This window comes from Magnolia sinica, chromosome 12 (assembly GCF_029962835.1).
Source record: "Magnolia sinica isolate HGM2019 chromosome 12, MsV1, whole genome shotgun sequence".
NCBI lineage: Eukaryota > Viridiplantae > Streptophyta > Magnoliopsida > Magnoliales > Magnoliaceae > Magnolia > Magnolia sinica.
Window position 1 is genome coordinate 58,214,155 of NC_080584.1, and position 15,894 is coordinate 58,230,048.

The 15,894-nt window shown below is 42.4% G+C and overlaps 1 protein-coding gene across 1 annotated transcript; it reads right to left on the reverse strand.

Annotated features, from left to right (window-relative positions):
* Positions 1-6,702: 6,702 nt before the first annotated feature.
* Positions 6,703-9,104, reverse strand: LOC131221424 (polyphenol oxidase, chloroplastic-like). Its single transcript, XM_058216676.1, has 2 exons — positions 8,484-9,104; positions 6,703-8,000 (listed from the first exon to the last, which is right to left on the reverse strand). Exons 1-2 carry the CDS (start codon positions 9,069-9,071, stop codon positions 6,843-6,845), a joined length of 1,746 nt encoding a protein of 581 aa, XP_058072659.1. The 5' UTR covers positions 9,072-9,104; the 3' UTR covers positions 6,703-6,842.
* Between the last annotated feature and the right edge of the window lie 6,790 nt (positions 9,105-15,894).

The following is a 15,894-nucleotide window of genomic DNA, read 5'->3' on the forward strand; positions in this document are numbered from 1 at the left end:
TCAACGACATCACCTCATTCATAATTTCTGATATGAAGGGAGGCTCGGTCTCTTCCATCATTGTCTGGACTGCAGTCGGGACAGACGTAGATTGCTGTTGCTTCTAGAACACCTTAAACTGGTCTCAAAGTTCCTTGAACTGTGCTTTCAAGGGGCTCTGATTCTCAGCTACTGTCTCTAGGGGGGCATCCACCACCTTGGATGTTTTGCTCCGTCTACTTCTCTCCAGCCGATGGCGGATGTCAGTGGGGAACAGAGCCGAAGTGGCAGACATGTAAGACTGTTCAGCATCCCGAGCAGGTTCTGAAATCCAAGCAGATCGCTCCTAAGGCACTGCATTGTGCGCAGGGTGGGGAGCGCATGCGGACTGCGCTTGGAAACCTCTATCCCAAGAACCAGTTGACTGAGGTCTCTCTTCGGGTGTTGGAGTGGCTTCCACCAAGTTTAGTGATGGTTGTTGATTCTGAGTGCCTTCGTTCAGCTGATTTCATCCTTCAGCATTTGGACTTCGTTCTGCAACGCCTTTTACTTCCCTCCTTGGCTCTGAATCCATTGGGACGGTCCTATCGGAGCTAACTCAGTGTGCAATAGTGAAGAAGATTGGTGTTGTCTGCTACGTTCAGGCTCCGCCACTAGCGCCTTTTTCTTTCCTCTCGCCATTTTTTGGTAAAACCTAGCTACTCATTTGCGTTTCCCATAGACGGCGCCAAAAAATGTTGATGTCAAAATCTGGACCACCCTTTGCTCAATGCTGCAAACCTGCGATGAACCCTGATCCTACACAAAGGGGTAAGGAAAGGAGACCCTGACCTAGCCGGGGGACCCTCCAATGCCTAAGTTAGGCTAGGGAATCTGGGTCTAAGTCGAATGTAGAGAGAGGGTGTGAGATCTTTCGTACCTGTAGCAAAGGGTCCCCTGGTATTTATACCTGTGGATCAGATAATCCACGTCCATTAAGCTCGGCATGATTCGCTCAATCAATGAGATATTGTGATCGTGGGGATATTGTCAGTAGTTTTTGGACCACGCGGCGTATCGTGTCGTAATAGTGCGTATCTTTGGGCAAGATCATCAATCACGTCCGTATCTAGGTCGATCTCCAGATTCGACGTGCAAAGTATCCTCACACGGGCTCGGCCTCAGCCTCGGCATGCGGCACATCCATGCCCAAGCTCGGCCTCGGCCTCAACATATAAAATATTGGTATTCTGACTTGACCTCGGATCATACAGACATGAGGCCAAGTACTAGTAGTCGGAGTCCGTCGATAGATCACTGAGGCCGAAGTTCACTGATTAAAGCTGAGGACGAAGATCAGGACTTGGCTCAGCCTTTCTCCTTCGGACAAGGACGAGGGTTCGGGTCGGCCAATCAAGATTGTAATTCCGAGTCACAACTTAGAGTCAGCTCCCAACATTGCATCCTCCTTCCAAGGCCTCGTCATTTGATTCATGTAGCTCAAGCTGACCCTAACTGTCCTTGTACAGATTTTCCCATAACACACATCATCAAAGTGCACCCCATAGTAATGGGAGCCGATTAACTATTACCCAGGTTACCCTTAGCAGATGTTACCATTACTGTCTTGGGCCCACCTCGGTGAATTTGTTTCATATCCACCCCCACCATCTGTTTTTCTGTTCATTTAAGGTCGTTATCCCAAAAGTTTAGTAGATCCAAGTGGTCGTTATCCCAAAACTTAAGTAGATCATCCAAGCCTCTGGTGGACCACACCACTGAAAAAGTGGTAAATGACAATTAAAACCATTTTATAAGACACAAAAGTTTTACATCAAGCTAATCTTTGTATTTTCCCTTCATCCATTTCTAGTTAACCTTATCAAGGGTTGGAGGGCAAATAAACATGGTGAATCTTACCGTGGACTTTGGAAAGTTTTTAATGTTAAGCATTCAATTACTTGGTGTGGTCCACCTAAGATTTGGACATGCTTCCTGAAATGGTCTAGAAAAACGAATGGACGGAGCAGATATGCAACATATCATCAAGATGGGTCCTACGGTAAGAGTAACATCCACTGCCCTGTTACCCAGGTAACACCTAATCCGCCCCATGAACAGGGTGTTAGGTAGGGAAATTTACCATTGTACAGCCCATTTATGGCCATTACCTTCTTAAGCCCACTTCTTTTTACCTCATCAGAATAAGCCCCGGCTGTACGGAGGCTTGCCAAAGGCCGAAAATGCCCCTGCTTTTTCCTTCAACAGATCAGCTGGTGCTAGAAGACGAGCGCTGATGCTCCTCAAACTCCCGGTTGTACGAACAGTTCAAAAGAGAACAAAGTTACAGTTCAAAAGGGAACAAAGTTACATGGGCCCACAGTTATGTATTATTATATCCGTAACGTTCATCCATGTTTCGAGATCATTTCAGAGAATTATCAAAAAAGAAAAAAAAAATATCATATCCAAAGATCAACTGGACCACACCATAGAGCAGTGGGAAAATTGATTTTCACAGTTAAAAATTTTTTGGGACCACCATAACATTTTTTTTTCCACCGTTGAAAGTTTTGGGTTACCCTTAGTGGATGTCACCATTACCATCTTGGGCCCACCGCGGTGAATTTGTTTCATATCCACCCCGTCCATCTGTTTTTCCGTTCATTTAAGGTCATTATTCCAAAATTCAAGTAGATGTGGTCGTTCTCCCAAAACTTAAGTAGATCCAAGTCTCTGGTGGACCACACCACTAAAAAAGTAGTAAATGACAATTAAAACCGTTTTATAAGACACAGAAAGTTTTAAATCAAGCTAATCTTTTTATTTTCCCTTCATCCATTTCTAGTTAACCTTATCAAGGGTTGGATGGCAAATAAACATGGTGTTTCTGCTTACCGTGGACTTTGGAATGTTTTTAATGCTAAGCATTCAATTACCTGGTGCGGTCCACCTAAGATTTGGACGTGCTTCCTAAAATGGTCTGGAAAAACGAATGGACGGAGCAGATATGCAACATATCACCAAGATGGGTCCTACTGTCAGAGTAACATCCACTGCCCTGTTACCCAGGTAACACCTAATACGCCCCCCATGGCCAGGGTGTTAGGTAGGGAAATTTATCACTGTACAACCCATTTATGGCCATTTACCTTCTTAAGCCCACTTCTTTTTACTTCATCAGAACAAGCCCCAGCTGTACGGACGGCTTGCCAAGGGCCGAAAATGGCCCCCTGCTTTTTCCTTCAACTGATCGGCTGGTGCTCGAAGACGAGCGCTGACGCTTCTTGAACTCCGGGTTGTACGAACGGTTCAAAAGAAAAGTTACACGGTCCCACAGTCATGTATTTATTATATCCATGACGTTTGTCCATATTTCGAAATCATTTCATGGCATTATCAAAAAAAAAAAAATCATATCCAAAAATCAACTGGACCACATCACATAGCAATAGGAAAATTGATTTTCATCATTAAAAATTTTGTAGGGACCCTATAACATTTATTTTCCATCCAATCTATTCATAAGGTCACAAAAACTTAAATAAAGAGGAAAAATAAATTTCATAATTATCCAAAACTTCTGTAACTCTTGAAAGGGTTTCAATGGTAGATGTTCAGTGCCCCACTGCCTTTTACATTATAGTCCACTGGATAGCTAGATCTGTCTTATTTTTCTTCTCAAGCCTTAGTATGAGTTCGCCTACCGGACTGGAAAAAAAAAAAAAACTGACAAACTGCGACGGCACTGCCACTATACCAGCAGTCTGACATTTTCTATGTGGAGTCCTCATTGCTTTTGTGCGTCTCATCATGAGGTCTGTGTTATATCCAAACCGTCCATCTATTTGGTGAACTCATAACAAGGCTTTAGACGAAAAATAAGACAGATCTAACTATCAAATGCACCACATTGTAAAAGACAGCAAGGAATTGAATGTCTTTTACATTGTGGTCCACTTAATAACTAGTCTTCGTTCAATGCTCCACTGCCTTTTACATTGTGGTCCACTTGATAACTATCAGATGTACGGGTTTCAATGGTAGACATTCAATTGGACCACATTGTGTTATGAAATTTGTTTTTCCTCTTCATCCAGGTCTTTGTGACCTTACGAGTAGATTGGATGGAAAATAAATGTTATGGTAGCCCCCCTCCCTCTTTGTGTTGTGGTCCAGTTGATCTTTGGATATAATTATTTTAATTATTTTTTAGATAATGCTTCAAAATGATCTCGAATTATAGATGAACGTTGGGGATATAATAAATACATGACTGTGGGCCATGTAACTTTGATCTCTTTTGAACCGTTCGTACGACTCGGAGTACAGGAGCGTCAGCGCTCGTCTTCGAGCACCCGCCGATCCGGTTGAAGGAGAAAGCAGGGGCATATGGGCTTATGCAGGTAAATGGGCCATGAATGGGTCGTACACTGATAAATATCTCTGTTAGGTAACACCTCATCGACTCTCCAGTTTCATGTGACGCCTATCTTCTGATATCCAAGATTAGATACCACGGCCAATGAGAGCCCCATGACATCTTATCTATTCACTGCTCTTTTGTTTTATTATTTTGGTTAGCTTGTTAGTACACACCCATGTCTGTACACACTTTATTCACTGTTCTTAGGTCGTCGTCAGGTATATTTACGCTTGTCTGTGTGAGGCCCACAGAGGTGTCGATAACAAATCCACTCCGTACATCTGTTTTGAAAAACCACAAATAGGAAATAAAACAGTGGAAACAGAAATTTCTACCGTTAAAGCATTTCTAGAGCTGACCATGATAATTATAGGCGATCCAAACCGTTCATAGGTTTTTAATCACTCAGATAAACTTAAAACCCAGATATCATCTTGATTCAAAACTTCTGTCACATCTATACGTTCAACACCCCTACTGTTTCATGTAGTATGGTCCACATGAGTTTTGCTTCTGGCTGATTTTTTAGAATCCTGGCCTAGTGTAGTGTTGTAAAACAGATGTAATGAGTGGATTTGTCATAGACATTTATTTGGACCCCACAGAGCCCGCGGCAAGGAATAACTCTGTGCACGGGTTCAGAGGCAAGGACGCGGATTGCGTACAACCCACGCCCGTCTCTAGCCATGAACGGGCAGTTATGTGAGCGGGCCCACCGTGACATATCTGTTTATCCATACCGTCTATTTATTTCATCAGGTCATTTTGAGGTATGAGTACCAAGATAAGGCAGATCCACCATTCAAGTAGGCCAAACCATAGATGACTCTTGTGTTTAATGCAATGCTATTGTGTATTTAATGCAACTCAAGATTTATTTGGTGCGGTGCACTTAGGCGTTGGATCTAGTTTATTTCTGTACAATTACCTTAAGGCCTGTTTGGATTCATGTATAACATTGTATTGTATTGTATTTTGGTACTATTCATGTATACATTGGACGGTTTTTAGCATCCATCTAAATCAATCATATACTAATCAATGTTTGAAGAGGAGGTATTGTTAAGCATAATATACAATATGTTATACAGATCAATGTTTGGTTAGGACATATTATGTCTGCGTATTGCATAATCTTAATTGGGTCGGATGGTCTGTTTGACGTATGAAACTTTTTTATTTCTAGCTCAGATGATTTTCACATTGAAATGTACCAAATGAACCATTCTGATCTTACATTGCACAGGTACCAGATATTTTGTAATCGTACAAATTTCAAACTTTCATCCGCTGCCAAATACAACGCAATGAATACGAAGTATTGACAACCCACTGACAATACTCTACCATCGGTTTAAAAATTTGGCTAGAGTTTGTATTTACACGCATCGGGATTCAACTCCTATTCACTCCAATCCAAACACGATAAACGTCAAATCATAACTTCTAATACGATATAATACATCCCAAAGCGCATATCCAAACAGTCCCTAAGGATTTGTTTGGGCAGTAAGAATAGAAGGGATTAGGTGGGATGGGATTCAAAAAACATAATTATTACCCATGGTAGGGATTGTCCCCCTCTTGCCATGGATAAGATTAATGCCCCGCTTTGTTAATAATAATACATTGAATGGATATACCCACCATCATTTGTAATTAATGAAAATAACACACGTGTTATATCTAAACTGTTTATTTCTTTTGTAACCTCATTTTATGGCATGAGCCTAAAAATGAGGTAGATCCAGAACTTATGTGGCCCCAAAGAAGTTTTCAACGGAAAGTATTCAATCCCGGTTGCTTTCTATGGTGGGGTCCACTTCTGCATTAGATTTACTTTATTTTTTGGCCCATGCTCTAAAATAATCTCGATAAATGGGTGGACGGTGTGGATATAGCCCACACATCATGGTGGGACCTACAACAACTTACTAACATTGAGTGAAATTGGCACGGACCGATGCAATTCTATTTAATGTAACGAGTGGAATTGGCACGGGACCGATGCAATTCTATTTAATGTAAGCTTTTCCATTCTTCCCAAATATGGAGTGGAATTGGCACGCGACCAGATGAATCCCATCCCACCTAATCCCTTCTAATCCCATCGCCCAATCAGACCCTAAAAATCATACGAAAGAAAGGATAGACGGTGTAAATAAACGGATAGAACTGACCGTTTCGGGTTAGAGACGGGGGCGGGCCCACGGCAATCCGCTTTCTTCCCACGCAAGCGAATGACTCGGTGTAGTCGGTAGAACCTTTATACGGTAGACTCATCTCTCCATACCACACGTGGCAGGAAAAAAAATATAAATCCGAACCCTTCATCCCGTTAGCAATATTTTAAAACGTAGATAATTCAATCCAATTATTTTTTACAGGCCTACTAATTGGACGTTCCAGATTACTAGATCAACCTCCACTTGTCCCGTGAAGGTATGTTGAACTATGTCTAAGAGAGAAATTCTATCTTTATCCCTCCAATGCTGACCACATCCTTCCCCTGACGTGGCACAATAGTAACCTCGACATCATCATCCGCATCAGCATCCAAATCATCCAGAACGTCCGTAATCCCAACCCTAAAGCAGGTCTTCAACTTCGCTAGATTCTTCCCACGCTTGTGGGGCACATTCACAAAACTTCCAACGAACTCGATCGACCCAGGACCCGTTGAGTTTTCATCCTCGACGTTGATGAACACGTCGAACTTCACAAACGTGTCTCGTTCCAGCTCGATCTGGTCGATAACCAGCACCTCTTCTTCATCCTCCTTTTCCTTCTTGCTACGAGACTTCTTCGACCTATCAATTCGGATTTTGATAACCGAGTCAAGAGCTCGAGGAAACTCGCTCTTCTTCCCAGCTGTCGCCAGAGCCGCTGACGTAGCTTTCGCCGAAGTAGGTCGGGACTTCACCCAAGGGTTATCGACTGGTTGGTATGTGTATCTGAGGTTTCTCGAATCAAGACAGTCTCGAACCTTCACCCTCACGAGCTGAGCATTCTCGTCGTAGAAAAGGAAGGCCGAGTCTAACCAGTCCGAGTCAGTGAAATCCCGTCGCTTTCCTCCCAACCCTTTCCATACAGTCCACAACCGGTCGATGTTCGAGTGATGCGCGTAGAAGATTGGATCGCGAGCCGCTGAGTAGAAATTCCCCATATCCTCAGTATTAGGCTGGTTGCGGTCCCCGCACCAGACGTGGAGTGGCGCGTGGGGAACGTTCTCCATGGACCCGGCGCCAGGGTCAGGATTACCCCCGGCTCGGAATGGAGAACCCATGAAGAGCTGAGCTGTCTTGGCTCCAGAGACTACACTTCGGTACATGATCGCCAGATTACTGGCAATCTGTTGGTTATTGGTGTCGGTGGGATCGGTTCCGTTGTAATCGAGATCTACCATCGTCGGTGGCAGGTGTTTGGCGTCTCGGAGCACGTTGTAGAGTGGCGAGTCCGGGTCGGCGTATATGGCAGGCATTCTCATCCCGTCGGGAGTGTCCCAGTTCCAGAATGGAAGAGTGAATGTACTGTCGCCTATCAGCTTTCCAAGAATCCTCTCGAAGAAATAGAGGTAGTAGCGGTGGAAGGGGAAGAAAAGCCAGCAGTTGTGAACCTGAAAAACAAATAAACCAGTGTTATTACTGAGAAATAAAGGCTGTTGGAATGATCCTTCCTGACGCAGGGAAGGACGTGAGGTCGAGCACCATCTGTTCCGAATCCACGTAACTTCTCTCGACTCCTCGGCCAAAAATAGTAAGTGTCGGTGCAACCACGGTATTGTACTAATTATTCTAAGCAAGGCGAGCAAGATGAATAGTTACACTCAAACTAAAACTTATTATAAATAGTAAAAACGAAAATAAAACCGGAATGGAAACCGGGGTTGGGTGGCTAAAGTAGCTCGTACTACCCAAAATCATATATTGTACATTGAACGACTCATTCTGGATTACGAGATACGCTCAATTTAAGGTCCCGACTGTTTGGATCACAAAAGCTTGCAATCGGGCCTTCCATCTTGGCCATGAAATTATCCGCTGCCCGCTCTACATCAATTCCTTTACAACGGGGTTTAAAATGTTTTCCAGGACATTACCTGAAGTTCCAAGTCGGGAAAGCCGATCTGATCGTAGGCACCATTGCAGTAGGCGCAGTGCACATTAGCTTGCTGTGTAAAATTTCGGGGGTCGTCGGAGGGAAGAGCTTTCATGAGTGCAATGGCCTTCTTGTACTTGTCTACATACTCGCCATCAAGCAAATGAGCGGCGCGTCGCGTGCGCATGGGTGTTGAAGGAGATGGAAGCTTGAAGTCTATGATCTTCTGATCTAAGGGCGGGCAGCAATTCGTTGGTTTTGCACCGGCGGGAAGATCTGCGGCCTCACATTTGGTTAAGTCGGGTGGGGCTACTGGAGCTCCGATTGCTGTTGGTGTGGGGCTGAGGGTGGTGGTGGTGTATAGGCCACCAATGCCGATGAGCATGTTTCTCCTGTCGATCTTTCCCTGTGCTATTTCACCGTTGTTTTCATCTCTGATACTCCCGTTGCATGATGTAATATATGGAAGGCAGTGGCGAGGGTGTCTATGAATGCTGATGGAAGCCGGATATACCGGGCACCTCCATCGCTGGCGGTGGAAAAAGCAGGGAGAGGACGAGATTTGGGTGGTGTAGAGGAGAGATGCCATTGTCGTGTTGCTGTGAATGCTTGTTAGGGGGTATTTATACTTAATATTTGGTCCTTTGAGACCACCATGTTTCAATGTAAAATCCACTCCATCCATTAGTTTCTATACTTAATATTAGGTCCTAAGATAAAAAATCAACCAGATCTACAACTAAATAGAACATATCGCATGGAACTGTGGCAATGGAAAGCTAACCATAAGTTTGTTTGAGCCACGTGAAATATCTTTCATCAAATCCATTAATCAGGTCCAACTCATTAAAATGAACAGAAAATTAATAGAAAATCAGCTTGATAAAAAAAACTCAGGTGCGCCACACTGTGAATTTAGTGGTTTTGGAAGCAAATTTTCATTGTCCTCACTGGTGTGGCCCATGTGAGTTTTTAAGCAGGCTTATCTTTTGCATGGTTCAAATAATGGTTCTCACCACCTGTATGGAATGGATGTTACATACAACATGTTGGACCCTATAGAGTCGCACAAGCTTTTCTTCATGGGGCTACAGCCTGTCCCCTATGTGATAAAATATTAAGTGTTCCTCACCAACCAATTACATTTTTATGAGAGTATATCATCTCTTAACTAGAATTGTGAAGACTTAATTGCAAGGGCAAAATTATCAAAAGCTATTAGCTTCCATATACATTAATTACTAGAAATAAAGATATAATCCACCAACGAAATCGAAAGTAAACAAGCCATACGTGCCAACTTCTGACACTTTCGTAAGCGTGCCACCTTTAGTGCATGTTTCATCATCCTAAAGAATCAGGCCATTTGTATGGAGGCGGCGCCATTGAAAATATTGGGTTTTAGTTTCCGCAAGCGTCCCTTTCTTTGCATCTGCTTTGTTCACTTGATATGAACGGGGTAGAATATTGAGCCAAGGAACTAATACTTTATACAACGCTTAGACTAGGTCATAAATGGCTGCGGCCAGTGTGGTCCACAAATTTTCACGCGGATAATGTTCTAAAGGGCGGTGAGTTGCTTTTGCCACCAGCTAGGCCCATCCAGATGTCTACGAGAAATCCACCCCATTCATCGATTTTTCCATCTCATGCTAGGACATGATGGCACACTATAAAACAGTAAGGATGGAATGAGCTCATGCTAGGACATTATTGGCAAAATAGGCAAATCCAAAACTCAAGTGGACAACACTACAGAAACTGTAAGGATGGAATGCCCAAGGTCGAAACCTTTGCGGGGCCACATAAGTTTTGGATCAAGCTAATATTTGTATTTTCAGTTCATCCCAGTTAGAATGTTCATATAAACGGTTTTGTTGCCTTTTAAATAGGGGTGTACATGAACTGAGTTAGCTCGGTTAGCCCGCTTGACTCGACTCGAAAAAGCTCGATTTGACTCAGTTTGAAGTTGAGTTTGAGCCGAGTCGAGCTGATTTTTGAGCTTGAAAAAATTTTTCGAACAGAGTTCGAGCTTGCTCGAGCTCGACTCGACTCGGATCGAACCCCAACTCGAATCGAACTTGGATCGAACTAGTTCGGTGACTTGGTTACTTCGATATTGATGTTGCTCACCAAGTGTTTGATGAAATGACTCAACAAAGTATCGGCTAGTGGCAAGGAAGGTATGTATATGAAATAAATACCATTTTTCCTTGATTTTGATGTTGCCTGTAAAGTGTTTGATGAAATACTTGTAAACAGCTGCCGCTGGTTTACATACACTGTGAAATTGAAAGTGCATAGTATCGAGCCGAGCTAGCCAATCAGGCTCGAGGACTGAGCCAAGCCAAGTTCGAGCTGGGGTCAGCTAGTGGCCGAACTGAGTCGAGCTGAGGCTCGGTTCAACTCGGTGTACACCCCTACTTATAAACATCATAGTATACCTTATAAAAATGCCAATGTTCATCCTAATAACGGTTTCCTTAGGTGTGATCCGCCTAATCAAATATGGGCCTGATTTTTGTATATCGGGCATAAGTTTTGGTGTGGCATCTAATGGTTGAGGTGAATTTCTTATAATCATCACAGTGTGCTTGGTTAAAATCAAAGGTAGATGTCTTTCTTTTACCTATTTCCATTGGGATGGCCCACCTTAATCACACATTAGCCTAATTTTGTGTCCATGAGCTTAACTTGGAATTACGCATCTAATGGTCCGGGTAGATCTCACGTACATATCACAGCAGGCCCTATCAAAAATTAAAGGTGAGGTACATAAAAATTCCTGCTTTTTTCAATGATTTCTCCACATAGCGGCTGCCTTTTGGGCAACGGACTCAGAACCGGCCCCTACTTTAATTTAAACCATTATAAGAGGCTGCTTACCTAATCCTTGTAGGTGCATGCATTGCTTACTGCGGCTTGGATTAAAAGACCTTTAACAAAAGTAAACGTTGATTACGAAAAAGACAGCGCGGACCTTAATCTACTGCGGATATTACTAATTCACTAATTTTTCATGATTTTATATTTGACAAATGATAGTCGTGCTCCCATTTTTTTTTTTTTTTTTTTTTATATTTATTATTATTATTATTATTTTATGTTAGCTTGTGAGTACACCCCACTGGCAGTTCACACTTCACTGTTAGCCAACCCAGTAGGGAATTGATACCAAGACCTTAGTTGAAATGATTATACTCAACTATGCTAATTGCATGTGGAGAGGCTCTCGGCAATTTGGCATGCATGTGAAGGTGGGATATTAAGCTTGGTGCGGCCCATTCAAATGAGTTTTTGATCCATCCACTCCAACCAAAGTGTAGGTGGGGTATGCGAATGTCAAAAATGTAAGTGGGCTACAGAAGGCCATTGGAGACCCATCCCCTCCATCCAAAACATAGGTGGGCCACATGAAGTGTCCAAAACGTAGCTGTCCATGCCAAGGTCATTGGAAACCATCCGCTTCGTCCAGAATGTAGGCAGGGCATATAAATTGTCTCTCCATCTATTTATTAAGGGCCCATCGTATATTGCTTATGATTCTAAAAAATCATCTTTTATGCAACATGAACATCCTGTAACTCTGCAAAGAAGAAAGTGACAAAGGTGAAGGGACACTCACACCATAAATAATATTTGTTGCTCTCGAGATTTGAACATAGGGCTTCCGCTCTAATACCATGTCAAACAACCAATTACTCTTATTTATTTTGAATTGTTTGATCATTTGGATCAGTTGTAACCATATTGGATAGAAATTTCAAACATTTGGTTTGATTTTCTAAATCATGTCTTCTTTGTTTGACCAATAGAGCAAATCCTTTCAAATTTAAACTAGGTGTTGATTCCCCATGATTTGGATGGCCTGGATTGTTATAAATGGTTAAGGTAACTAGGTAAGAATTTAGAAAAAATATAAAAATATATATATTTTTATATATATATAGGCCGAGTCGAGCCGAGTTGGGCCAGGCCGAGTCGGGTTTCGGGCCAAGTCGGGCCGAACTGGAACCTATCCGAACTCGGCCCGAACTTAGTTTCGGGCCAAGTCGAGCGAGTTAATCGGGCTAGCCTGGTTTGTGTACAGCCCTACAAACAACCATTTACTCTAAAAGCTTAAGCTGTGTGACAGTGTGGTGTATCAATGTATATCAAGGGACTTTATCACTTCAACACATCCCCCAATTTAATTTCATGAAGTAGTCAATAAAATGTCTTTTGAAGTTACTAGACTAGTTAGATCAATTGATTGGATTGTCCAAATGAACTGATTAAACTAGGAGCACTATAAGTTATATAATGCTTCTCTTTATTAGAATTATCTGGATTATCCAAATGAACTGATTAAACTAAGAGCACTATAACTTATAGTGCTGTAAGAGCGCTGTAGCACTTTTCTTTATTAGAATCATCTGTTGCTCTGCACATACTGTAACACTAGGTTGAATATATCAATCTGGACTGTCTATTAGATCCAACACTCAATTCATGGGGCCACCGTAAGAAATCACCCTGATGAGACCATTCTAATCAATATCCTCTAAAAATTTTGGTCTAAATCTACTTTTGTAAAAATAGAATGAATCAACTACATGAGCCATTTATATGTTGGAGTCCGTCATAGCCCATCCTAACGATCCCAACCATGGGTGGAAAATGATGGTTAAAAAATAAACTCCCTCATGGATGGATTGGATGATCTGATCGGTGTGATTTTTATTTTTATTTTTATTATTTTTTTAAAACCTAGCCCATGAAGGTGACGGGCCTCATGGACAGATTGAACCCATCAACAAGACCATACAAGTGTCTTGATGCAGATAAGAGCACTTACAATTTATAGTGCTCTCAGAGCATTGGATCATTCCTTTCAACTGAAAAACCCTTCAGTTAGGGGTGCCAATGGGCCCTAAGCCCTTGCCCATGGTGACAAATCTTGTCATGGGGCTAAATCCACCACATCCACCGTTTTAGCTGGATCATTTTATGCAATGAGCACAAAAAATGAGGTGGATCGAATACTCAAGTCGGTCACACGCAGGAAAACGTTGAAACACTCAGGAGTCAGGGCCCACCGTGGTTTTTTAGGAAATCCATCCCGTCTACCATTTTAGTTACATCATACATCATTTTAGAGAGTGGGCTATCTCAACTATCAGGCAAATCCAAAACTAGTTGGGCCACACAAAACAATGGGTATTGAATATCCATAGTTCAAAATCACTCTCTCCCTTGAAAAGCTCATGGGTCCACCATGATGTTTGTGACAAATCCACCCTATCCACCACTTTCTTCATATTATTTTAGGTTGTGGGCCCAAAAATGAAAGAGATCCGAAACTCAAGTAGGCCACGGAGCACAAAACAATGGATAGTCAATGCCCACCATTGAACCTCTCTCCCTTGAAAATCCACAGGCCCACCATGATGTTTGTGAAAAATCCACTTCATCCACCTGGATTTCTAGATTATTTTAGGGGTGGACCCAAAATAAGTCAGATCCAAAACTCTAGTGGACCACATGCCAAGAAATAGTCCCACCAGTGAAACTGTTGTGGGCCCACTGTTATATTTTTTGCAAAATAAACCCCGTTCATCCATTTTTTCAGATCATGTTAGAGGGTGGACCAAAAAATGAGGCAATCCGAAAGTCAAGTGGGCTACATGAAAAAAAATAGTTGGATGTTGATTCTCTTCTTTTTGTTCCATACTTACCGTTCCTTGAAAAAATTATAGAGCCTGCATTGATGCTTGTGGCAAATCTACCTTATTTACCCATATTACGGGATCATTTAGGTAGTGGACCCAAAAATGAATCAGATCCAAATTTTGAGTGGGCCACACAGGATCAGTGTTATTGAATGGCCACTACTAAAATAGTCATGGGCCCACTGAGAAATTTGGTCACTTCTTATTGTCGGATCATCATAGCCCGTTCGTTTTCAAATCGTTATGGCTTTCAAGGCAGCTATTCGTTTTGAGAAACGGTTGACCGTTTCGGATTAATAATCCAACCGTTCTCAGTCGCCTATAAAGCCCTGACTCATTTCAGACCCATTGCACCTAGGCTCATACTAGACCACTCGCACCATCTCGCAACGGTTCGTGTAAGGTCATGAGGGAGCGACCCCTCTGTGACACGATGGGCACGTGCAAAGTGTGCCAACTAGCGCCACTATAGCCACACTGCCCATGCTGCATGCGTGCGCGTGTTCCAGTGCATATGCCTGAGCGTCACAATCTCCAAAGCTTAAGCAAGAATACTACACAAACATTTTCATATAAACCATGATTTTTTGCTTTTCATTTCTGATGTGGGACAAAAATACACACCACACTTTTCGATTTGAAATTCCTAAAAAATGTTTTAGCGGCAAAATCTTAAAATTTTGAATATTTATTTTTTTAAAAAAAAAAACCACATGTCTCAACATTATCAACTGGTTGGATGTAAAGTAAATGTTAGGGACATCCTTACTGTGGACCCTAGGATGTTTTTAATGGTGAGTGTTGAATTATCGATGTTTCTTTTAGTGTGGTCTATGTGAGAATGAGATCTGCTTAACAATTGGGATCACATCCTAAAATGGACAGGTAAAATGGATAAACAACATGTATATACAATACATCATTAAGATAGGCCCCACGGTGAGGGCAATATTTGTTCCACAGACACGGATGGCGTCCTACCCCACCCATCTCCAGCTGAGAACAGCCAGGAGCTTTGAGTGGCCACCGTAATGTGAGGGTCTTATCCACACAGTCAATCCATTTTTTCATATAATTTTAAAAGGAAATTGACCGTCCTCGCCTCAAAGTTTGGGTAAATTACCGAGAACGCTACAACACTCCATATATTTCCAGAAGAGCCTTCTGACAGCTTTTGAAAAATTACTTAGACCAAAATGCCATTGTCCTTGTTTCAGTAGTTGTACAGTTTTCCAGGGAAAAAGAAGTTACGTTGTACTTCATGCCAAGAAAGTGATGTGTACGGAACCCTTTTTTGTGTGCGGGTAAGAACCAAGCTCATGGGGCCCACATTGATGTATGTGTATAATCCATGCCGCCCATCCTTTTTGCCGTGTCATTTTAGGACTAGGGCCCAGATATTAGCCTGATCCAGAGCTTCTGTGGGTCGCATAATAGAAAACAATGCTGACAATGGAATCCACTGTTGAAACTTTTCAGGCTCACTGTGATGTTTGTTAGAATTGGACATTGCCCAAGTCAGGACTTTTTTGTGCCCACGTGGAGCAGGCCGACAAGGTGGACGGAATGGATCACCCCATTGTGGGCCTTAAGCTATGGTACCAATGGTTTGGTAGAAAAGGACGTGAACACGTCATATTATATGGGTCGTGATTGTCATGTTATATGGGTCATGGTTGTCAGGTTATATGACAACTACGA